The sequence below is a fragment of the Cyphellophora europaea genome (genome assembly GCF_000365145.1).
Source record: "Cyphellophora europaea CBS 101466 unplaced genomic scaffold supercont1.9, whole genome shotgun sequence".
In the NCBI taxonomy this organism is placed as follows: Eukaryota; Fungi; Ascomycota; class Eurotiomycetes; order Chaetothyriales; family Cyphellophoraceae; genus Cyphellophora; species Cyphellophora europaea.
Window position 1 is genome coordinate 259,432 of NW_008481815.1, and position 22,382 is coordinate 281,813.

General features: G+C 53.6%; 10 protein-coding genes across 10 annotated transcripts; 4 read left to right on the forward strand and 6 right to left on the reverse strand.

The window, feature by feature from the left end:
* Positions 1-1,753: 1,753 nt before the first annotated feature.
* On the reverse strand, positions 1,754-4,837 carry HMPREF1541_08560 (uncharacterized protein; the record flags this gene model as incomplete). The annotated part of the gene is made up of 1 exon (XM_008722879.1): positions 1,754-4,837. The coding sequence occupies one exon, from the start codon at positions 4,835-4,837 to the stop codon at positions 1,754-1,756; it is 3,084 nt and encodes a 1,027-aa protein (XP_008721101.1).
* A 1,553-nt stretch (positions 4,838-6,390) lies between these two features.
* HMPREF1541_08561 (uncharacterized protein) lies at positions 6,391-7,686 on the reverse strand (the record flags this gene model as incomplete). Its single annotated transcript, XM_008722880.1, has 1 exon — positions 6,391-7,686. One exon carries the CDS (start codon positions 7,684-7,686, stop codon positions 6,391-6,393), a length of 1,296 nt encoding a protein of 431 aa, XP_008721102.1.
* Positions 7,687-8,358: 672 nt separating this feature from the next.
* On the forward strand, positions 8,359-8,541 carry HMPREF1541_08562 (uncharacterized protein; the record flags this gene model as incomplete). Its single annotated transcript, XM_008722881.1, has 1 exon — positions 8,359-8,541. One exon carries the CDS (start codon positions 8,359-8,361, stop codon positions 8,539-8,541), a length of 183 nt encoding a protein of 60 aa, XP_008721103.1.
* Positions 8,542-8,624: 83 nt separating this feature from the next.
* On the forward strand, positions 8,625-10,013 carry HMPREF1541_08563 (uncharacterized protein; the record flags this gene model as incomplete). Its single annotated transcript, XM_008722882.1, has 2 exons — positions 8,625-9,202; positions 9,500-10,013. The coding sequence occupies 2 exons, from the start codon at positions 8,625-8,627 to the stop codon at positions 10,011-10,013; spliced, it is 1,092 nt and encodes a 363-aa protein (XP_008721104.1).
* A 180-nt stretch (positions 10,014-10,193) lies between these two features.
* On the reverse strand, positions 10,194-11,918 carry HMPREF1541_08564 (uncharacterized protein; the record flags this gene model as incomplete). Its single annotated transcript, XM_008722883.1, has 1 exon — positions 10,194-11,918. One exon carries the CDS (start codon positions 11,916-11,918, stop codon positions 10,194-10,196), a length of 1,725 nt encoding a protein of 574 aa, XP_008721105.1.
* Positions 11,919-12,756: 838 nt separating this feature from the next.
* HMPREF1541_08565 (uncharacterized protein) lies at positions 12,757-14,034 on the reverse strand (the record flags this gene model as incomplete). Its single annotated transcript, XM_008722884.1, has 1 exon — positions 12,757-14,034. The coding sequence occupies one exon, from the start codon at positions 14,032-14,034 to the stop codon at positions 12,757-12,759; it is 1,278 nt and encodes a 425-aa protein (XP_008721106.1).
* Positions 14,035-14,736: 702 nt separating this feature from the next.
* Positions 14,737-16,653, reverse strand: HMPREF1541_08566 (uncharacterized protein; the record flags this gene model as incomplete). The annotated part of the gene is made up of 1 exon (XM_008722885.1): positions 14,737-16,653. The coding sequence occupies one exon, from the start codon at positions 16,651-16,653 to the stop codon at positions 14,737-14,739; it is 1,917 nt and encodes a 638-aa protein (XP_008721107.1).
* A 381-nt stretch (positions 16,654-17,034) lies between these two features.
* Positions 17,035-17,235, forward strand: HMPREF1541_08567 (uncharacterized protein; the record flags this gene model as incomplete). Its single annotated transcript, XM_008722886.1, has 1 exon — positions 17,035-17,235. One exon carries the CDS (start codon positions 17,035-17,037, stop codon positions 17,233-17,235), a length of 201 nt encoding a protein of 66 aa, XP_008721108.1.
* A 499-nt stretch (positions 17,236-17,734) lies between these two features.
* Positions 17,735-19,018, reverse strand: HMPREF1541_08568 (anthranilate phosphoribosyltransferase; the record flags this gene model as incomplete). The annotated part of the gene is made up of 1 exon (XM_008722887.1): positions 17,735-19,018. One exon carries the CDS (start codon positions 19,016-19,018, stop codon positions 17,735-17,737), a length of 1,284 nt encoding a protein of 427 aa, XP_008721109.1.
* A 564-nt stretch (positions 19,019-19,582) lies between these two features.
* On the forward strand, positions 19,583-22,138 carry HMPREF1541_08569 (uncharacterized protein; the record flags this gene model as incomplete). The annotated part of the gene is made up of 4 exons (XM_008722888.1): positions 19,583-20,869; positions 20,915-21,573; positions 21,622-21,832; positions 21,887-22,138. The coding sequence occupies 4 exons, from the start codon at positions 19,583-19,585 to the stop codon at positions 22,136-22,138; spliced, it is 2,409 nt and encodes an 802-aa protein (XP_008721110.1).
* Positions 22,139-22,382: the final 244 nt, after the last annotated feature.

Sequence of the window (22,382 nt, forward strand, 5' to 3'; positions counted from 1 at the left end):
CATGCTCTCGCGGTGGTTGGAACGTGTCATAGAGCGCTACTCGTGCAATTGTAAGCATAGCAGATGTAACGACTACCACAGGCCGCTGTCATGGGAAATCGTAGAAGTGCAGCGAAAGGCGCATCCGTATTTCCCGCCAGAGCCAGGCACCGGCAGGCGCGACGAGGCTGAGCGCGTAGTCACGTGGCTTGGTGTTAATGCCTTCAATATCGACCAACATCTGGTAGGTAGGCTTCTCGCCTCCTCGCCTCCTTCTTTACTCGTCTTGCCTCGCCTTACCGTGCCTTGCCTGGGACCGTCACTACCAAGTGGTGGGCATAGTCGCCATGGGAAGTGACGCTCAGGGCTGCCTATCGTCCATCGAGTGGCTGCCTCTCATAGACGATATATGCATCAACACGCGTTCTATCTAACTTGTCGATAGTGCGTTGGAACTGTCTGGCCGGCAAGATGTCTCCAGTGATTCACCCGAGGCAAGTCTTGGTGCAAGGTCTTGCGAGACCGTTTCCAGCCTGACTGCCTTCAGCGCTGAGACAACATCACTTTTGACAATGGCTGCGATGTCTCGCACATAACCCCAGGACACGTATTCAACAAAACCATGAGTCCGTCACCAAGCCAAACGGTAGGTCCTATCACGGCCGGGCAGCTGCGGAACCCCTAGCTCTATGTCATGCCTCAAGCCAAAAGCTGTTTACAAACCTCCCCGTTGAAACCCAAGAACGACTTTCGTCCACAGCCCACCTAGCACAACGCATAACCCCCCATCACCACTACAACACCCACACCAAATCTTCAGCACCCTTCATTCCGAACCCACCACCAACAGCCAAAATGTGCCATACTACCGTCCAAAACGCCAACTGCAACCACCCCGTCGCCCGCTCCACCCAGCCCTGCACCAGCGTGCAGCAGCACAAGCCGTGCACCGGCCCGACCACCAGCGCCATCAACGTCCCCGGCCTATGTGAGCAGTGTGGCGGCGCCGGTGCGACTCACATTCAGCCGGGGGGCCGGCGCCCCGCGTTCTCCGGCCCGTCCGGCGATAATGCGAAGCTGGCCGCTGGGGATCGGCTGGGGTGGAAGTAGAAGTCAGACTGAGACGCGCAAACAGAGGCAGAGTCAGGAAGCGGAAACAGAAGACGGGGAAACAGTAGCGAGAGAGCAATTGCGAGTTGGAGGATAACTCCTGCTGTGGGAGAGATTGAGCATGTCGAGACTGTGGTCGCAAGCATGGAGAAGAAACGGGGTGGAAGATGCTGATGGGCTTGTGGGTGGAATTCGTGCGAACGGGCGAGATTGTCCGGATCAGGTAACGATTCGGGAACGCATTGTACGATGACATAGATAGAGGGGAAGCAGGCTGTTGACGAGACTTGGACGGCGACTCCATGGCAAAAGCTCCAAGTACTGCTCAGAGGGGTGCATGCTCAGGATGCGTACGATGACTACTCCAATGAATGATATCTGTGAAATGTACTCAACGACCGAGGGTTTACCACAGCAGTCTTCCTCTGCTTCTAATGCAGCATGTAAGCGGCAGGCGTGGCATAGCCGTTGAGGACTCCAGGATGCTAAGACAAGCATTTCGGAAGGTCAGACACAAGCATCAATAAGCTCATATCATCTTGAAGTTAAGAATACGCTATCAGCGCCGCAAATCCAGCTTTGCGTGATGCCCTCGCTACAGCCTCTCATCCTATCCGCGCCCCTCCTCCTCCAGCAATCGATGCAAGCTCTCTGTCCCGGCGCCCTACGCCTTCCACCGCAGCTTCATCGACGTGGGATACGGCACATATTGCGACTCCTCCGCATTGAGATACATGACGGTGCCAAAGTCGTCCTTGATCTTCTTGATCTGCCCCTGCGGGCCCGGGGCGCGGTTGATGTCTGGATGCTGTGCCAAGATCTTGGTGATGACGGTGTTGCAGATGTAGGTGACTTTGTACGCCAGGTCAACCTCGGGCCCGTACGCCTTCATCGAGTACGCAGACTCCTCGCGGTCCAGACGGAACGAGTCTGCGCCCTTCAAGCCCTCGCCTTGTGCCTTGGCAACATCAACAACGACAACTTGGCCGGGTTGGACCGTGGTGGTAGACAGGCTTGTCCAACCTTCCTTCACTTGCACTTCGGTAGTAGCCTTCTTGGCAAGAGTGATGTTGGAGCTGAGCCGAGTAGCTTCCTGCGCGTATCTGCTCAGGGTGCTGGAGTCCGACGCCTTCGCAGCAGCTTCGACTTTGCGTCTTTCTTCCTTTGCATCAAGGAAGAACTCGCAGGTCTGGGCCGAGAGGCGAGATAGGGTATTGAGCATGAGCGCAGACGTTGGGATGACGTCCTGCCAGGCAGCTGCCTTGACATCGTCGCCGGCTTTGGCCAGGTCGGCGAACGCCTGCTTTGCGAAGGACGCCTGGTTGGAGTCAGATCCTCGTCCCAGGTGAGATGAAATGGCATCGGCCAACCAATGGGTTCCGTCGCGGGTGGAAGCATTGAGATTGCTGGGCTTGGGACGGCCGAACGCATGGTCGAAGACTTCACCAAGCAACGAGAGAAGTCCTTGGTGACCATGGTGCTCCTTGGCCTTCTCCGTCAAAGGGATGCCTAGCACAGTCTCGATGTAGCCAACGTGAGCCGGGTTCAATACATCTTTCACAATATCAATCTGCTGTGCACCACCAAGCTCGTACTGCTTTTCCTTCCACAGGCGCTCGATGCTCTCTGTGTACCATTTGGTGGTATCTGGCTGCCACTTGTCGTTCTTCAAGACAACTTCAGCAAGCGGAAGTTGTGCTTTTGCAGGCGTAGATGGCGCGCCAAAGCGAGTTGATCGCTTGGCCCACAGAGAGTCGAACTTGGCCGAATCTGACAGAGCTGCCGCGCCAATGGCGCCTGAGGGTTGGGAGATGGCGGCAGATTTCGCGATTGGCCGCTCCCAGCTGTACAGTCCGTCCCGTCCCAGTTCCCTAAGAATAGGTTTATTCTTGTCGGGAATGACCATCGGGTAGTGGGCATATACTGAATTCTTGGAGAAGTGGTTCGGAAAGGCATTGAGGATGAGCTTGTAGATGACGCAGCCATGATTGATGTCCAAGTCGTAGTTGGCGGCATTGTAACCCCAGTTCGTGAGGTTTTGAGGAGTCATGTCAATAGTGTGGAATCGATCCGACCGGACGAGGGCGACCGCATCAGAAAGTACAGCGCGGGATGTAGTGTAGCTGGCACACAGGCCAGAGCCCGGTTTCATAGGCTTCTTGGCAGCTTCTACCACGATACCAGGGTAGATCTCGACATTGTCTGGGTGGCCGTACAGTCGCTCGAGCTGCTTGGCTATCTGTGGATCAGGATTGATGTCTTTGAAGGTTTTGTGGGGCTTCAACTTGAAGTACTCGCGGAACTCGTTGAGACTGGCCAGATTCCAGGATCGAGACTGCATCATGCCGAGTATCTCGACCGAGCGAAGGATGTGAGGGACGTGGGCCGCTCCGAAGGACCCTGCAACATCGTCAACGCTCGCGGCCCAGATCTCAGCAAGGTCATCGTCCGAGAAACTGCCGTCGGATTGACGCTTCAGGCCTTCGAATGTGCGTGCCGCAGGGTCTGCTGGGATTTTGTCGCCCCATACCTTCAGGGCTTCCACGAAATCGCGACCCTCAGGTACCTTCCCCTGACCCATAGCTTTAAGGACGTCCTCAGTCCATTTAGCATCACGTTCCGATACACATGAATGCCAGCGGTAGACCAAGTTGAACTCGGCGGAACACTGGTTTCCCATTGCTTCTGGGATTTTCTTTCCGAAAATCGCTTTTCCCTCATCGGATCTAGGGTCAAGATTCCACAGTGTATCAACCTGGTTGAGTCCAAGGATGGTGCGAACGTAGTCTTTCAGGATGATGTTGGCGTAGAGGCCCGTAGTCACTAGGCGGCCAGTTTGGAATAGAGCCTCATCGTATAGCTCTTCAGGAGAAGGCATTGCTCCATCCTTTTTGGGAGTTCCTTTGAAGCCACTTCGACCGCTGCGGATATGAGAGAAACGACCACCCTCATCAATCTTGGCGATATTCGCAACGACGTGATTGTGAAACCGATTGAACATGATCAAGAAGCACGCAACGCCAGGAGGAAAACCAAGGATGCGCTTGTCTGAGAAGCAGTCCGGCTTGATCTTTCCGTCCTTCAAGGTTCTGACAGATCGCTGCTGTTCTTCATTGGACCCGTAGAGTGGGGCCAAGTCGAGGTAACTAGACGTCTCCGAGATGGCAAAGTCATCGTGGCTGGTGTGGAAGCAGTCGTGAATGATGATCGAAGCTAGATAGAACAGAACGCTTGAGATGCCGTTGGGATGAGGTTTGTAATCCTTTCGGGCGAGGACTGAGTCAAAGACTACGCCAGGATCTGGTAGCGACGTAGGGCGCATCCGAGTAGACTGAACTGTCTTGGCGTATGGTTGACCTGCCTTGCCAACATGGGGAAACATCATGTTATTGTTCGAGCCATCTGGTTTGCGGAAGGCAAAGTCGAACCCTAGGGCACGCTTGGGGGGATGCTCGAGATCGTTCCACAGTTGAGTCAGGAGGCTGTTCGTAAGGCTGTCACTGACTCGGTCGTGTAGGGGGAGCTCGGCGGTGAGTTGGATTATGCGTTCCATAAGATAGGTCTTGTCGTCGATGGGGCCGCCCTCGAGGCCATGGAGGGCGACATCAGCAAGGGTATCGATGTTGCGAGCATTGACGGCTTTGAGAGCATCAAGAACCTGGCTCTCTGATTTCTTGTTCGTACCGCTGGGGATAGTAGCGGTATTAGGCGAGGCAACGCCATTGGCGGAAGGTTTCTGGTCTGCCATGGTGTCAGTCGAGGCGTTCGTGCGCGACTGAGAAGGCATTGACCAGGCTTCGAAGGGTGCTTTTGTATGATCGGGTGGGCAGCTGTACCTTGATCACGTCTCTCGCCTTTTCCGAATTTCTTGACGGCACCTTTCAGCTCATCAGCCCAGCCAGCCATGTCTGCAATGAGTATCAATAGCTGACAACGCACTCAATGTGATACGAGAGGAGAATAGAGTGCGGCATGTGCGTGGTAGTCCAGTGGTAGGGAGGGGGGCTAAGTCGAGTTGAGATAAAGAAATGGTCTAGGCCTTCTAATGCCGTTCCTCATGCTTTCTCGACGGACCAAACAGGAAGGCACGTCAAACATGCGTCAAGCTGTTCAAGATAGGGCGATGTGGCGTTGAAATGCCATGCGTCGCTTGGACGGGGTACGAACTAGGCGGCGCCCAGATCGTCACTTTTGGGAAGCTACGAGATGATGGCTAGCTGAAACCTGCATGCCCCTCACATAAACAACTTACCAGCATCGCCGAAATTCAGCCTGGGCACTCACGATGAAGGCTCGTCGCTTCCAGACTCGAATTCGGCTTCAAAGAGCACCGTGCTCGACGTGGTTGATGGAAACGTGAAAGGCGAAGCTAATGGAGACCAGGCACGTGCCGAACCCTGGGGGCGCCGTGGTAGGGGGTGTAGTGAGCCGGGAAGCTGTAGCCAGGCACCCGCCCGGCACTCGCGGAATTGACCTGTGATGTAAAATTACTCTAATATCAACACCTGCCGAGAATGGTACTAACTGCGAAAGACCCCTAGCGACTTCGCCTTTGTTGCCTGGAGATGCTAAACGTCCTCCACGTCAACCAAGTACACTGTCACGCGGCAATCGTAAATTCCTATCCCAAGGCTTTTGTGTATGACTATTTCGACACTTTCGTCCGCGGCGCCTTTAGCTTGCATGTTCTGGCTACGAGGCTGGACAGACTCCGCTATATTCCGTTTTCAGCCTGCTGATGCCTGTTTTCTCCGCCGCCTTAGATCACGTATTTGCCCATTGCCAGAGCTGTTCGGAGTTGACAATCAACACGGAACCCGGTCACACGAAGATTTACCTTCGGAACCATCAGTCTACTCTGGGTTCTTCCTCGCCGCCTACCGCCGCTTATCCGTGTTCCGACTGCACGACCGTTGCTATGGAAAACGAATGCACCAATACTTCCGCTGCTTTTTCTCTGCTCTCTTCTCTACCTCCCTGTAACCATTGCTAAACCTTTTCAAATCAGTCTCAGCTGTTGCAAGAGGAGAGTAAGGATCAAGTAATGCTAGAATAAGACTCTTATGAGCATTGAGAAACGAACGAACCAGTAAAAGAGGGGGATTTGATAGATATTTTGCTAGTATGCAGCCTATTATAGTATTGTCCTATTTGCTGCATATCACCCTGGCTTTGTCCAGCCGACCGCTTTCCCCATCTTCAATCCTGGTATCACCGCCGACAATTGGTCTTGGTGGAGAGGAGTGGTCGCCTCTTTGATAAGTACGCTTAAGCCAACATCCATGTGGAAGGAAGCCCACCTTAGTAGAGCGTCTTCTGTAACCAACCAAACATAGCCCTATTGAGCTCCTGCAAGGCTCCAACCTGACAGTGGTACCCGGCCGTGTCTGCGAAAACATGAAGCGTTGCCAGATCACCGAGAGCTTGATGCACCAACTCTGATTGTCCTTTGAAAAAGCCTTCAAACTCAGCATCTGCGATCCAAACAGGCACCTGGATTTTGTCGATGATGCCCTCCATCGTGAATTCTTTAGTTTTCTCGAAGAATTCAAACCCAGACCTGGTGTTAAACGACCATAGTCCCTGTTCGAGGCCCCAGCGAACATTGCTGGCGAGATCAGGCTGAGCTCGCATTGCCTCCACCGCCTCGTCAAATGCTGCTTGGTCGCCGGCGTTGAAGAGTTCCAGAGCTTCAGGCGGCAGTTGAGGTGAATAAGAATCGTAAAGACTGTAAATCCCTCCATTGAGAAGCACAGCAGACAGCCGTGACTCGAAGGCAGCTGCTCGTGCAGAGAGATAACCACCCATAGAGTACCCGAACAGCACCAGCCGGAGAGGATCGACGACTCCTTCCTTTTCAGAGAGGACGTAATCAACTAGCGGGGTGATTACCGCTTCCCAGTTATGAATGAAACCAATATTCTGTTCGCGGCGCACTTTCGGGTGGCCGGGACCCTCGTATGTGATCGCATTCCATCCGCGTGCCAAGGCTGGGACAACAACTGTATGGTACAAGTCTTCCTGAGCACCATCGTAACCATTGCCCAGGATGAGGGTCGGGCGTTGCGTGCTGTTGTCATAAGACGGCGCGTACCAGATAGCTTCAATTGTAAAGTTGTCCGCAGGAATCTGGACCCGATGAGCCGGATGGGGCAGCGACGAAAGCCCCATGTCGAAAGCTGCAAGCTGCTCATCCCAAAGGGTATTGATGAGTGGATTCTCCCAGTCCCCGTGGAGGTAGAAGTCTGCACGGCGGAAGTACGTCGCCGCTGAGAACCAAGTATCTCTTACGTTGACGAGATCGTACGCATTGTCAGGATCTTCAGCTTGAAGCTTTGTTTTGTTGGCAAGGTCGTAGAAGACTTCGCTGAAGCTGTCGAAATCACCAGGGGTGATTGTTTTGGCCGCGGCAAGTAGAGGGTTAATGTCTGCACCGCTGTAAATGGCCTCACCTAGAGGTACCAGCAGTTCGAAATGGAAAGATTCGTCCTCGCTGAGAAGGAGCACGGGGTGCTCATCTTGCGACTCCTGAGCAGTCGTGCTTGAGAGAAGGGCGGCAATAGTCGTTCCGAGCATGCAAGCGGATGAGGGTTTCATGAGGGGCGAGCTTGACTGAGTGACTGATGAATTTGATGGCTCTGCGTATGGACCATGGACCAAGAATATGAAGAGTTCTGGAGTCTCAGAGACATACTGGGCGGTTTAATATGCCGCTGACCACCTGCTTTCTCGCTCGGCCGTATCGCAACATGTTCGAAGGCAGCTTACTAGACAAGTTCCCCTGTAATAGTCAGTCATGTGGAACATTGTACTAGACTGCTCGGCAAGATGACGGTTGTCTTCATTCCGTGTACCTGGATCTCCAGAAGAGCCATACTAAGGTCTCCTCTTGGGGGCTAGGATGGACCAAGCCTCAGAACGTAATTATCTATTTTGTTACATATGGGAATACCTTGCGACGAGGCTGGTTTAGTCTAGGAATGGTTTTTACCCGTCACGGCGGCGATCGGTAAGTCCCCATAAATACGGCCGCAACGTCCACTAGGCTTTAAGCTTGTTGCCTAACGCGAATGTATGCCCATAACAATTGCTCGCAAGGTTCGGGAGCTGCACACCACCTGTATTTCTTGATACTAATATCGAAGGCGAAAATGGTATACAAAGGTCCTTCAGCAGGCTGTCGCACATGCAAAACTCGGCGAGTGAAGTGCGACGAGGAAAAGCCTAGCTGTCGACAGTGTATACGTCTAGGTTACAAATGTGGAGGTTATGAAAGCGCGACTGCAAAGATCAGATTCAAAGATCAGTCCAGAAAATTTTGTCCAAGAGGCTACAAAGGATGCCAATCAGCGCTATTTGGCCGTTCTAGCAGCCGGAAGTCCCCGTTTATCTGCTCTCTGTTCCCCAGCAAGGAAAGTCTGGCCATATCTTTCTTCCTCACAAGTCTGGTGACGACAGGTCGGGGCTGTAGCTCCTCGCGTGGGCTTTTTGAACTCATTGGGCCGAGCATCTCTGTCGAGCACCATGATTCTGCCATGTCGCGGGCTGTCAGCTCGATAGCCATCTGGACCATGTCGATGTTCCGCCGGCAAGCCAACGACAATCATGTCACAAAGACTTATCAAGGACTGGCCATCGAGCGTGTAAGAAGGGCCATCGAAGACCCAACAGAAAGGAAAAGCTACGCAACCATCCTGGCTGCTTTAATCTTACAACTTCAGGAGAATCTTACAGCAGTTCATGAACAATACACAGCCAAAAGCACGCATCATGACGGTGCTGTGGCATTGATTACCCAGGATGGATTAGATGCTATATGTACACAACACAAAAGGTACTTGTTATCGCACATCCTACACACTGAAGTCTCCTCCGCCATTCGGGGGCAGCGCACGGTGCGAATGTGCTTGGGTTGCTGGGACGTAGTGCCTGAGAATGCTAGCACGAAACTTGACTTGATAGGAGTCTCCATCGCCAACTTGCGGCACCATGTCACCCAACTGTTCTCAGGCGATTTACAGAAGAATTCGAATGTCCCGGCGCGGCCTCAGATGCTTGAAAAGACACATTCCGAGGCCAAAAGAATTTACACGGATCTTATCGCATGGTCTCGGTGTGTTCCACATGAGTGGTATCCACTGCAAGCACTCCCAGCGATGATCGCTCGTGGTTCTGTTCCAACCTATATGAGTGGTTGTGATATTTACCCTTCCGTTCAGGTGGCGTCCATCTGGAATCTTTGGCGGTGTTATCGTCTTATGGTTCTGAAGATAAGGATCAGTTGCATGGAACTCCTTCCACAAAAACTGGCATGCGACGACGTCGCCACAGTGTCTACAAACTCCACCAGAGACGGGGGATATGGAATTTACCAGGAATTTCAAGAATTGGTTGATTCTATATGCTACAGCGTTCCATATCACCTCGGCAACCGCCAAACAGTGGCAGCTATCAGCGACCTGATCGACACAAGCCTTTCTTTCCCCAGTTTCCATGACTTCAATCGGTCTGACCCCAAGCTGCCGGAATATATTCGAAATGGTGACTTCATGTCATTACGAGAGCACACCAACCACGTCATCGTGCAAGGACCCTGGCACATCCTCAGTACGCTTACCCATGTGCTCAACCTTGTCTCGGAGGGGATTGGTAATGCGAGCGGCGAGGACATCGGCGGGATCAGCCACTTGATACGCCCCGGCCAAATCATATGGATGCAAGACCAAGTCGTTCGCATAGCCCGGCTGCAGAACCTTGGAAACATCCATGCAGGCAGCGATGCAAGTGATATTGACGCCGACGCCACCAAATTCAACTTCTCAACAGGAACTTGTCTTCCCCAATGGGATGCATGGACACAAGGAGGTGTAGACAGACTCGTCAGCTGCATAAGAGAAGGAATGAAGTGGTCAAGCGGGTCATAGGAGAGGTCGAAAATCCAATGTTACCCATCCATGCGGCTTCCTCAATGTGATCCCCTTGAGCAAATCACCTGCAACGCTTCTCTGACATGGTGCTGAACCTGTCGTGACCCTTATGGAAAGCTCGAAGGTTTCATCATGAGCCCTCACCACACTATGGTGCCAACCCGGCGTCGCTGACCGCTAGTTCGTAAAGAATCTCTTTGGGCTCACACGCATGTCCATGGACGACACCTTCCTCCCAACGTCCCTCCACTCCTCGGCTTTATCAGCATCCGCAGTCAAGGCCCCACGGCAGCCAAGCTTCAACACTCGATCGCCGTACACGAGCATGCTTGCACGCCACCTGGTGAAGTCGTCTTCGTCGGCGAGTTCAAGCAAATCCATCCCGTCTCCTCCTTCACCTTTGGCGGCAACGTCAGCATCCCCATGGAACTCGAAGTAGTGGTAGAAACATACTGAGTCATCTTCGGCCTCCTTGCTTTCCTCCTGCTCCTCCTCCACAAGACCGAATGCACGTACAATCCTCGGATACAGCTCCGTGGTCATCCGCTCATCCAGCTCGCGCAGAGATGCGCACTCTTCGACATTGACGGCCATCGCGGCAACGAAGGAATCCTGCTTCGCGCCGGGCATCTCTCCCTCGAGGCTAATCGTAACATGCACTTCCAGCTTTCGAGGCCCCGCATGGCCGACAGAACGACAAGCGCCAGGTCTCACGGCGGCCATGAGAGCCGTGAGCATAGCTTTGATCTCTCGCACCTCCCCGCGCATCGAGGTCATGTCATCGGACAGGGCGTCCTGTCCGCCGCCACAGTCCTTGACGTCCTGTTGCACGTCTGCAAGGTCTTCTTGGACGCCGGTAACGCTGTCGTTAACGTCATCGACCTTTTTGTCGAGGGTAATGAGTGCTTGGTTGACTTCAGTTGCGCTATTGTCGAGACTAGACAGCTTTGACTTGATGATGACCAGGTCGGAGCGCATCGCGAAGGTGTTGTTGGTCGTGGCTTGCGACGTTCCACTGATCTCGTCCATGTGCTGCGCCATTACTGTCATTCCGTTGACGAGGCCTTTGTATTTGCCGTTGACGCCTTCGGTCGTTTCGTTGAGGGCTTGGTACTGAGTGTTGAGTGTGTCGAGGGCCGCAGAAATCGTTGCATGCTCATTCTCAGCATGTTTGTTGTCAGCGAGAGCCCTCTTGATGCCAGCCATGCTCTCTCTAACGTAGTGGTCAGACAGACCAGTGACATTCTCGACCTGCACCAGCGCCGCTGACAGGTTGTCAAGTCTCACGTCCATGGTTTGGCGTTCGGCAAGATTGCTCTCAACCTTATCCTCGATGCGGCGCAATTGACCCATAAGCTCGACTTTTCTGGATAGCTTAGTCTTCAGAGACTTCCGAGACGTGCCACCAGCGTCGTCACTGTCGCTGTCGGCTTGTGACGTCTCCGAGTGTCTGCGCTTCTTCGATGGCGGTCCAGCCTGCAACTCTTTCAACTGCGGAAGGATGCTCTCCACGCTGCTCCTGAGAGCAGCAGCTTGGGTCTGCTGATCCTCAATGACCTTCTGCTGTAGCTTGACTTGCGATTCCTGGGTTTCGACGATGTGCTTCTGCTGGTTATAGAGCCGCTCGAAACCAGATACACCAGCATCGAATGCCTGCATCTGGTAGTCGGCCGCTTGATTGGTCCTGGATACTATCGTGTCGCTCACACGGCTGGCGACATACTCAGCACTGCGCATTTGGTATTGCACGCCTCCTTCGGCAACATAAGCGATGCTAAGGGTTGAGGCATCGCTATTCGGTGGAGGCAACTCGGTCGTGCATCTGTCATGAATCGCATTGGGCGCGTCACGGCCAAGGAGTGCCATCCAGTCGTAGCCCGGACTGGTGTTCGGCGATGACATGCTGTCAGTGACGGGGAGTTTCTATCGTCTTCACGAATATCGCGAAAATGGAAGAGGTATTGCCAACAGAAGTCGCAAATAGGGTAAGTGCTCTGTGAACTCAGAGACCCTAGGTAGGATGAAAGATATAAGCAGTGCCGGAATGCTTGGTAAAGGTAAGGTGAAAGGGGCGAGGCTGAGTGAGGCAGAACCAGTGACTCGCCTTGGCATTACTGTTTGCCTTGTGTTTCGACCAATGAAACCCACCTTTTCGCTTGACGCCTTTTGCCTTGTGGTCACTAGCGCCCCTCTTCTGGGGCAAAGTGTGGAGTCGGAGGTACGGTCAATCGTATTGTGCCGCAGCAGTTGTCATATGAAGCCAAGTCTTTGATCGCGTCCTTGGTAAATTTGCGCCTGTTGACCGCACTTCGAACATGAGCACTTCTCTGATCCTGCAACCATGGCACGAGTTATGGCCCAGAACGATGTCAATTAGCGATCGAGAGAAGTGTATTGGTGACTTGTCTTCGTGTACCATGTACCCTGACGACCGCTGTGGTAGGTATAGAGAGAGCACGCAGCTTCCAGTAGTCACCCTAAATATTTTTGGTCCACAATGCCTAGGACTTGACGCCGAGCGTACTGAACGACTATCAAGGCTATCCTACGGTTGTCTCTTGCAACCAATGCTTTCGGTAAGTTCTCAAAAGACAGAGAAACTACATCAAAGATTTTAGAGCACCTGAAACGCTTTTAGACGTACCACTCTAGTTGTTCCCTAACTTGAGGTATACCGCCCTACCCAAGGCCGCAGGCTCACACAAAGCCTAAGGACAGGTCGCCTCCGATCTGGCGGTGTTCAAAAAGCGGCATAATGCTCCCTCGCGGCAATCCACATGGTGCCCGCCTCGGGCCCCACAAACTCCGGCCGGAACGTCTCTACATACGTAGACCTCAAGAACGGCATGCCCAAGACGACGCCAAAGTCGGCGGCGGGTTGAAAGGCGCTCACGCATACCGTGCTCCGATTCCGCGTCGCCAACTCCGCCACCATGTCCAGGGGATGCAGGTAGAAAGGCTCCCCACCAATGACCAATCCCACGTCAGGGGGTTTGGCCTCGCAATCCACGACCCAGAAGCCCTGAAACTGGTAGGCGGGGGGATCGAAGCGGGAGGCGATCAGTGCTGCGTGCACGTCGCTGACGTAGTTCAGGGTGGTGCCGCTGTCGATGGCGGTAGTAACGTACTCTTCGCTGAAGCGATATCCTTCGAAGGAGTTGCTGTCACGGCCAAAGACTAGGCCTGTGACGTTGCAGGAGTAGTTGACGATCGAGGGCGTCGTGGGATCAGATGCTGTTCGAATAGGTTCGAGAGGCACTGTAACGTAGGGCTCAGTGGCATTGACGAGGCGGTTGCCCAGGTCTGCTGATTCGCCGATCGTGAGTAGGCCTGCAGGCAAAGATGTTATGTTGCTGGGACGAGACAGCGCCAGGCCGAAGCTCGCTGATAGCGAGGTATTGTTGAAGAGACTGGTTATTAGAGTGCCGTTGTGCACCGTAGCCTGCTTGTTGGCAGCGACCACGTTCTTTGGTCGATGTAACAACACATCTGATGCCGCGACTTGGCTCTGCCGGTTGACGCCACGCAAGCTGTTGACGGATCCGCGGTTGCGTGGGTCCATTCCCAATCCCAGGAGCCCCGATGCTGGCCAGACCGGGAGGGCAGCTGTCTCGGTCGCAACGACGAATGGGGCACGTGCCAAAACAAGACCACCGACCACAATATCGTCATAGGCATAAGTACCTTCCACGTAGTCGTTGTCTGCATAGCGAAAGAAGGTCTCGTTATCGCTCCCTGAGTACCATTCAAAGGTGGGACTGGGCACGTAAGGTTCTCCGAAGAGCATCGAGCATCGCGTCCTGCTTAAGGCCAAACTGCGGGAATCCCGGCATATTGTTCCGTTGTAAATCACCCATGTCTCCGGAGAGCCTGTATCGACAAATAGCTTCAGGGTCTGGTTGCCGATGGTGACCTGAGAGTAGTAGAATCCGCCATAGCGGTCCGTGTATAAAGGTAGTTGTAGAGCAAAGGTTGCTGTGGCAAGGAGGATTACCGCAAAGAGCGTGGCCAATCCCATATTGACGGGAGGTGTTATAAGATTGTCTTGAATGATGTTCGGTCAATTTCAGTGGCAGGTACCTTACCCATTATATGAATGTTCACAGCAACCTGAGTCTGGTCGTGCGCTGGGAGCCATGTAGCCCATGCGAATCTGAGCCGATAAGTTGGCTGGTACCCCCCCGAGTCTTCCGTGGAGCAGCCAAGGAGCATGGTAGCATTTGGATCTTGCACCTGCGGCTCGCCCTGGGAATATCCTATCATGCTCTCGTAGTGGCAGAGCTCGTCTCACGGGCTGGTTGTAGGGACCGTCTGGTCAACAGAAAACACCCAACATCTGCAATGCCTGGTCTGCGTACCGCGCCTGAATCTCCGATAATCTGCAGGTACCCACGATGATGGTGTCGGGAGGTGTCGGAGATAAACCAGGACATGGCCATACCGCTGCTTGTGTAACAAACCTTGTCCACATCGAATGTCAAAACGCAAATCTTGCACAGCTTCACGAGTTGCGCGGGTGATGCCCGATTATCTGGACAAGATTACGATGCCCCGATGGTGGTGTATCAAAGACGCGGTCTCCCTACTACTGCGGGATCTGGCGGTAAGATTGTTTGCTCACGACAGGGGTCTGAGCATCCTCATTTCCATGGCTGGCCACAGTCCTTGGAAAAGTCTCAGGTGCAAGTGAGGACCCGGTTTCGAAACCATGTCAGGAATATCAGAGGATATTCAATGTCTCCCTGTCCAGATGAATGGATCCGAGGTGTGACAGCGAATGCTTTGTGAGATGCGCGATTCCGATCCGCTGGTAAGACTTCAGGTCACTTGCAAAGCTCAGGACAAGTGCCTCGATGTACTTTCCGTCAGAGCCCATCTTCAACCCACGCAGAAAGGCACATTTGACCTGCGACCCGAAAACACCACTCGCTAATTTGGTATCGCTAACGAAGAAGGCACGTACATTCTCGTTGAACAAAATCATGGCGTCTCCGTGATGCCCACTGGTTGAGAGCACACCATCGCATGCAGGGGTAGAAATTTCGAGGGAGGCGGCTTTGATGGCACCGTATGGATCTTTACTGGATAGTGTGTTTTTCATATGATCGACGGAAGCCTCGAAGTCTCTGTTGTGGACGATCCTGTCGTTTCGTATTAGCCGACCCTGCACGGATGCCCAGGACCAGCTGGGAGCGACGTAGCGATCCGCTTTCTTCCCGGCCTTCACTTCCCATAACAGCATGCTCAGGGCATAATTGGACCAAATACCTGCGACATAAGTGCCAAGAGCTTCGTCCTGGAACAAATGCGCCATACTGGAAAGCGCAGGAAAGCGGTCACTTTCTTTCGTCAGGGAACGATTTTGGTACGACTGCAACGCCAAATCGTCCCAGGCCTGCGCTCGTTCATCTGGTGTCATCTTGCTAAGCCTCGCCCTATCGTAACGGAGCTTCGGAGTCGCGAGTGAATCCATATGACCGCATTCACACGCCGCCAAAGTGCAACATTCCCAGGCCAACTCCCCAGCGGTGAAATGGAGAACACGGGTCGACATGAGGCGCTCCTGAAGGCACCAGGCCCTTTTGAGGAGCGGCCATTCTTCTTCGGACCTGGGACTAGCAAACAAGTTGCTGTGCACGCTCGGCTCTCGTACAATGACATGACTCGGGCTGTTGTCACCGTATCGCAGGCGATTCCTGAACGTTCGCGTCTCTGGTCGCTCATGAAAAATACCGAAACCCACATGGCTTGCATTTGCAGCCGCGATGGTGAGCACAGCATTTCGATAGATATCTCCCATCCGGCTTGTCTCTTCGTGGAACTCATCGCGATCGTCCTGAAGGATGCAAAGACTGTCAATCCAGAGCCAACGATATCCCATCGCGCGGGTCAGCTCGATGGCGTCGCGGCAGGTCTTGGGTAGAGACTTCCATGATATGTTATGAAGCATTCGCTCACAATTCGCTTTGGTAGTTGAGATGTGAGGCGTGCCACCCCAACAATAGCTCAGCGCAAAGTAGTTCATTTGGTTGCTTCCGCATTCCACTAGCCGGACCTGATGCAGACCACTGCCTACGAAGAGCAATCGAGTGGGCATCAATGGTTTCTCGGTCGGCTCAGCCGGTACACAATCAATGGTCCGGTGTTCAGACAGGCAGCGTTGCAGCCAGACCGCGGCACGAAAGAAGCTCTGCCGAGGATCTTTCGGGATTTGGGTTCCCACCGTCAATGTCGACCATGGAGAACATTGTGCCAATTCCGGGAGGCTAAGCTGGAAGTCGTAGACTCTTGGTACAGGGTAAGCCCATGAGTACGTCAAGACCACTGGTGGCCCGGGTTTGAACGGAATGCATATTTCAATCGTAGCGTTGTGGGCCGCCTTGGATCCATTGCCCTTGGTCCTGGACACCCATCTGAACACATCAAAAGCAACGACACAAAACGGGCACGAGCGGCTGGCGGACCATTTCAGATCCCTAATAGGCACGTTCAAGGAGTGATAGTCCGAGTGCTGGAAGTAACGTTTGAACATTCGGTGCCGAGAAGGCCCACCTTTCCAATACTGGATCTTGCTTCTGTCGAGGTCGTGGCATGTTGAGCACGATTTCCTGGTGCGATTTGATCCCGAAGTCGACATGAGACAATCGTGCAAGGGTCGTGGTTCATTAATGAGGCCATGGGTGGCTAGTCAGGAGATCTGACATGGTGGATATGGGTTGTCGAGTCTTCCTCGTTGTGTTACACTTTGACAGGAGATCCAAAGAGCCGGGCATTCAGACCAAATACCGACGAGGCTGCGCTAGCAAGGCTGACAAATCCGCGGCCGCCGATCATCAAAGAAAGTCTTCGTACCAACTCTCAGAGCACCTTTGTAATCACCACTTCGTCCACCCATCTCTACAACACACTACGATCGTCGCTACCATACACTCCCACTGATCCAGACGCTCTTGCCGACCTCATTGCACCGATCGACAACCCGCTACAACACTCCGCACACTCCCCCCACCTCTTCAGCATGTCTCAAGCCACCGGCGGCAACCCGTTCGCTCAGAGCAACGACGACCGCGACGTGAACACGACGGTCGCATACCGCTGCATGGAGTGCGACACCTCTGTCAAACTGGCCAAGGGCGATGCCATCCGCTGCTCGGGCTGTGGGCATCGCGTGCTCTACAAGGAGCGGACCAAGCGCATGGTGCAGTTTGAGGCGCGGTGAGAATTTTGCAGAGGGCGACGATATCAACATGAAGAGCTTGACAATTCTGCACGTCGAGCATGTCAAGATATGGGTACGAGAGGATCCCAGAGGAGGAAATGGCCATGATGGCGACCGGGCGAGGCCCAGGCCTTAAAGGGCGCGCGCGCGCGCGGACGGTATTCACGATATGAATGATTCGCGACGTTGCGGGCTGCTACACGAGGGCGGGAATGTGATGCTCTTGTGAAGTGCGGCGCAGCGCAAGTGGCCCTACAGGCGCACCCGGCCGGGTCCATCGTCGAGACCCTCTTATCATTCGAGCACAACTGCCGGCGGAGAGTACGATGCAACAATCAGAACACGGGCGGACGAGCTATAACTTCAGAAAGTGCTTGTATTGCACATGAGATCCAGAGTACTCTATCGAGAGCTAGCAGCAAACTTTTGGATTTTCCAAGCACCTATATAATCGTTTTTCCAGTGACCTAAATTCTGCCACGGCCCATAGATATTAGCTCTAGATGTTGTTCGTGAATTCAATGAAGGCTTCCAACTGCTGCAGCGCTTTCCCGCTCTCTATGCACCATCTCGCCTTCTTGACGCCCTCCTTCCACCTCAAGCCCGCCGGGCCTGTCTCCGTAATGACCGGGCCACTCTCGCACTCGTTGGCATCGCACACGCCGCTGACAACGAGTAGCGCTGCGACGTTCATGAGCACAAAATGCAGGATCGGATTGTCTGGCGGTAGCTCGTTCCTCATCATGCTCATGAGCACGCCTGCGTTCTGCCTAGGCAGTTTGCCACCGCCCACTTGGCTAAGAGGATGTCTGGGCAGGCCGAAATCCTCGGGTGTGACTGTGAAAGTTTCGAGCTCGGAGATGTATTCCTTCTCACGATCTTCGTCGTCGTCCTCATCCTCGCCTGTATCAGTGCTCGCGATCGAAGCTGGCCTATATTTCGGATTTGGCTTCTCGCGCAAGAACCAGCAATTGGTTGGACCGGCGCAGCTTAGCTCATCCAAGTCCTCTTGCCCGCAAATAACCATTGCCTTGTTTGCATTGCTGAGCTGCAGCGCTCTCGCAAAGATAGGCCCTAGCTCCTGGTATGCAACACCCACAATGCGGGCCTCGATGTGGTCCTCGACTGGGTTGGCCAGCGGGCCCATGAGATTGAAGATGGTCCTGAGGCCAAGTTCACGGCGGACTGTAGCTGCGTACTTCATGCCAGGATGAAAGTTGGGCGCAAAGAGGAAGGCATAGTTTGACTTCTCGTAGAGCTCGGGGAGTTTCTCGGTCGTGAGGGCTTCAAGTTTGGGAGGGCGGGGTAGAATCGCGTTCAGAACATCTGCAGAACCAGACATGGAGGTTTGCGCACGATTGCCATGCTTTGCGGTCATGAGGAGAGGGCTTGCAATGATGGAGGAGGACGTTGAAATGTTGAAAGTCGAGTGAGAGTCGCCGCCTGTGCCGACAATATCACATAGTCCTCCTCTATATGTGCCTTGTGCTAGCTTCCGCTTGCCTATAACCTGCCGCAGGGCTTTGTGGTCCACCAAGTTGGCGGCATCTCGCATCGCCTCCGCGCATTTTGCTACGACATCTGGATGTTTGTCTTTGCCCGTTGATGTCAGAAGTGTCAGCAGAGAGGCAAGCTGCGTCGGATTGAGGCGGTTTTCAAAGGTTCTTGACCAGGCCAGAGCTATGTCGGCTGCCGGTACATCATTATTCGGTGGAGGGGCCGACAGGACTTTGAGGAGGGGTGCAATCGAGACGTATTCCAGGCGGGGCTGTTCGCTAGACATGTTGACAGCCCAGTCACTGGCGGCTGGAGACCTTTGTGAAGGTCCGTGTGCACCAAATACAGTAGCTTGACCGAGTGCAGGCAATGGTAAGTCAAGGTACTCGAAATGTGATATGACTCCGAGCGCGGAGTAATTTCGTGCGAGTCAGTCCCTGCAGGTCCCACCCCGCCCATGAATCTTTCCCGTTCCATTGCTGCCGCCAAGCATTTTCCCCGGACCCCAGTTGAATTGCCGCTGCACTAACGACGTCGACAAGCTCCTTCGCTAAAGCTTCCACACTGCCGATCTACCACCTTCCACTCCGCGTCTCCGCATTGCTGATGCAACCAGAAAGAAAGGACACCGGAATAATCATGCCCACATGCGTGGCATCGTCATCGTCGCTCTCCCGCCTACGGAGCTTCGCCGCCACCTCTGGAGCTTTGCTTCCGAGAGTCGTGGTCTATCTCAGGCTGAGTGACTAGAGTAAGGTACAAGTACTGCTCCCGCTCCTTCCTCGTCTCATGTACTATCTGCATGTAAGTTCGTGAAGCATTGCTTGCCCTTGACCCAATCAAGCCCAACATGGTCAGAACGTCTTGGAAGGCAGCGGCCTTCACTTCATTTCTCGTGGCTACCCAGGCTCAAGACAGCACCGTTTCCTCCCAGTACACGAGTCCTACGGTCTACCCATCCCCCAACAGTACCGGCAGTGGCGGTTGGGATGCAGCATATGCTCAGGCTCAGCAGTTCCTCAGTCAGCTCAACGTCACTGAAAAGTCGTGGATGGTCACAGGCGTACGTGGCCCATGTGTAGGGAACATTGCGCCCATTCCCAGACTGGGATTTGGTGGTCTCTGTCTGCAAGATGGTCCCGCTGCGATTAGAATTGCAGATTACGCATCTGTCTTCCCTGCAGGTATCACTACAGCATCAAGCTGGGATAAGAATTTCTTCTTCCAGAGAGGTGCAGCGTTGGGTGAAGAGTTCCGAGATAAAGGCGCCCATGTCATCCTCGCACCCGTTGCTGGTCCTCTTGGCCGAGTTGCCTTGGGAGGTCGGAACTGGGAAGGTTTCTCACCAGACCCTTACTTGACAGGTTCAACATTCTCACTTTCTGTGGAAGGCATGCAAAGCGTTGGAGCGCAAGCTTGCGGCAAGCACTACATCGGTAACGAACAAGAGACTCAACGCAATCCTTCCATGAACGATGAAGGAGAGACTATCCTGGCCATCTCCTCCAATATTGACGATCGGACTATGCATGAGCTCTATCTCTGGCCCTTTGCCGACGCTGTCAAGTCAGGCATGGCATCTGTCATGTGCAGCTACAATCGGATCAACCAGACCTATGGCTGTGAAAATTCAAAACTTTTGAATGGTGTTCTCAAAGATGAGCTTGGGTTCCAGGGCTATGTCGTCAGCGACTGGGGTGCAACCCACAGCGGCCTCCAGTCCATCAACGGTGGCCTTGATATGGACATGCCTGGTACCATTGGCTGGACAGGATCAGCTTCGTACTTTGGTGGCAACATCACCACGGCTGTTCAGAATGGATCTCTAGCCGAGTCGCGCCTTGATGACATGGTATTACGGATCATGACTCCTTACTACTTCCTGAGACAAGAGAATTATCCTACCGTTGATCCCTCGACTGCAGATCTCAACAGCTTTGATCCTGCCGAGTCGAACTATACCTGGAATCTTGAAGGCGAAGGCAGCAGAGATGTGCGTGGTAATCATGCCCAACTGATCCACGACATTGCCGCACAATCGACTATCCTTCTCAAAAACACCAATGGCACTCTGCCCCTCCGATCGCCCAAGAACATTGGAGTTTTCGGTAATGATGCTGCTGACCTAGCAAATGGTGTAGGTGACTCTACTGTGTCAGCAATGTTTGGCTAACTTGACAAGCTCTATAACTATGCCGATCTCAATTATGCTGCTTCACCTGGGTATGACCTCGGGACCATCGCTGTAGGTGGTGGGAGTGGTCAGGGCAGATTCACAACTCTTGTTGCACCCCTCGAGGCCATCAAGCGACGAGCTATGCAAGACAACAGCGTGGTACAGTATGTTCTCTCAAACGAGGTTGCGACAGGTTCCGACAACCCTGCCCTAAGCGGCAAAATCTATCCTGAACCCGATGTTTGCCTGGTCTTCCTCAAGACCTGGGTCTCCGAGGGCTATGATCGCAATGCGTATGAAGCCGACTGGAACAGCACTCAGCTCGTAACCAACGTCACCAGCATCTGCAGCAATACAGTCGTCATAACCCATTCCGGTGGCATCAACACTATGCCGTGGGCTGATAATGAAAACGTCACAGCCATTTTGGTGGCACACTTCCCCGGCGAGCAGTCCGGCAATTCGCTGGTCAGTGTGCTGTACGGAGATGTCAATCCGTCCGGCCACTTGCCTTACACGATCGCTGCGGAAGAATCAGACTACAATACCAAAGTCATTAACATGACCATCGATAACAACACGGACCCCAATGCCTGGCAAGACGACTTCACCGAAGGCCTCCTGATTGATTACCGACACTTTGACCAGGAAGACATTGAGCCACTGTAAGTTCTATGCCTTCAGTGACTCATGGGAAAGCTAATGAAAGATAGCTTCGAGTTCGGGTTTGGATTGTCGTACACAACATTCAATATGTCCTCGCTTTCCGTCGGTCTGTCTGCGAACACTACGCTAGGCCAATATCCTGCCAACAGTACAATTCAGCCCGGCGGCAACCCAGATCTGTACACTGTTCTTGCTACAGTCTCTGCCACTGTCAGCAACACTGGGGACGTATACGGCGCCGCTGTGCCGCAACTTTACGTAAGTATTTCCTGACCCAGTCTCTGATGTGCGACAGCCTGACAGTGCCGCCAGGTCTCACTGCCGACTGATTCTACTCCCGAGGGCACGCCGGTCAAGGTCCTCCGCGGCTTCGAGAAGATTTCTCTTGCGGCCGGGGCGTCTCAGCAGGTCCAATTCCCATTGACCCGCCGCGATCTCAGCTATTGGGACATTTCTGCGCAGGACTGGGCTTTACCTGCCGATGGCACGCCCAGCGTCCAGGTGGGCTGGAGCAGTAGAGACCTACCTCTGAACGGGACCATTACATGGATGGTCGGAGGATAGGTACATAGAAGGAATAGCGTTATGTGACATGTGGAATGACCTGACCTACGACTCGATGATCAGCGGGGAAGAGCGGGTGTGGATAGCAAAACGCGGAGTAATTCTTAGAGCTCGCTAATAGTAGTGCTTGAGGTACATCGAACACGCCGCGGCTTCTATTTGCCGGCTCAACGCAGCACTCAGGCAGTGAATAATCAGACTAGGCCGGAACGGGAAGGTGGGCTTCGACTTGTCTTTCTCCAAC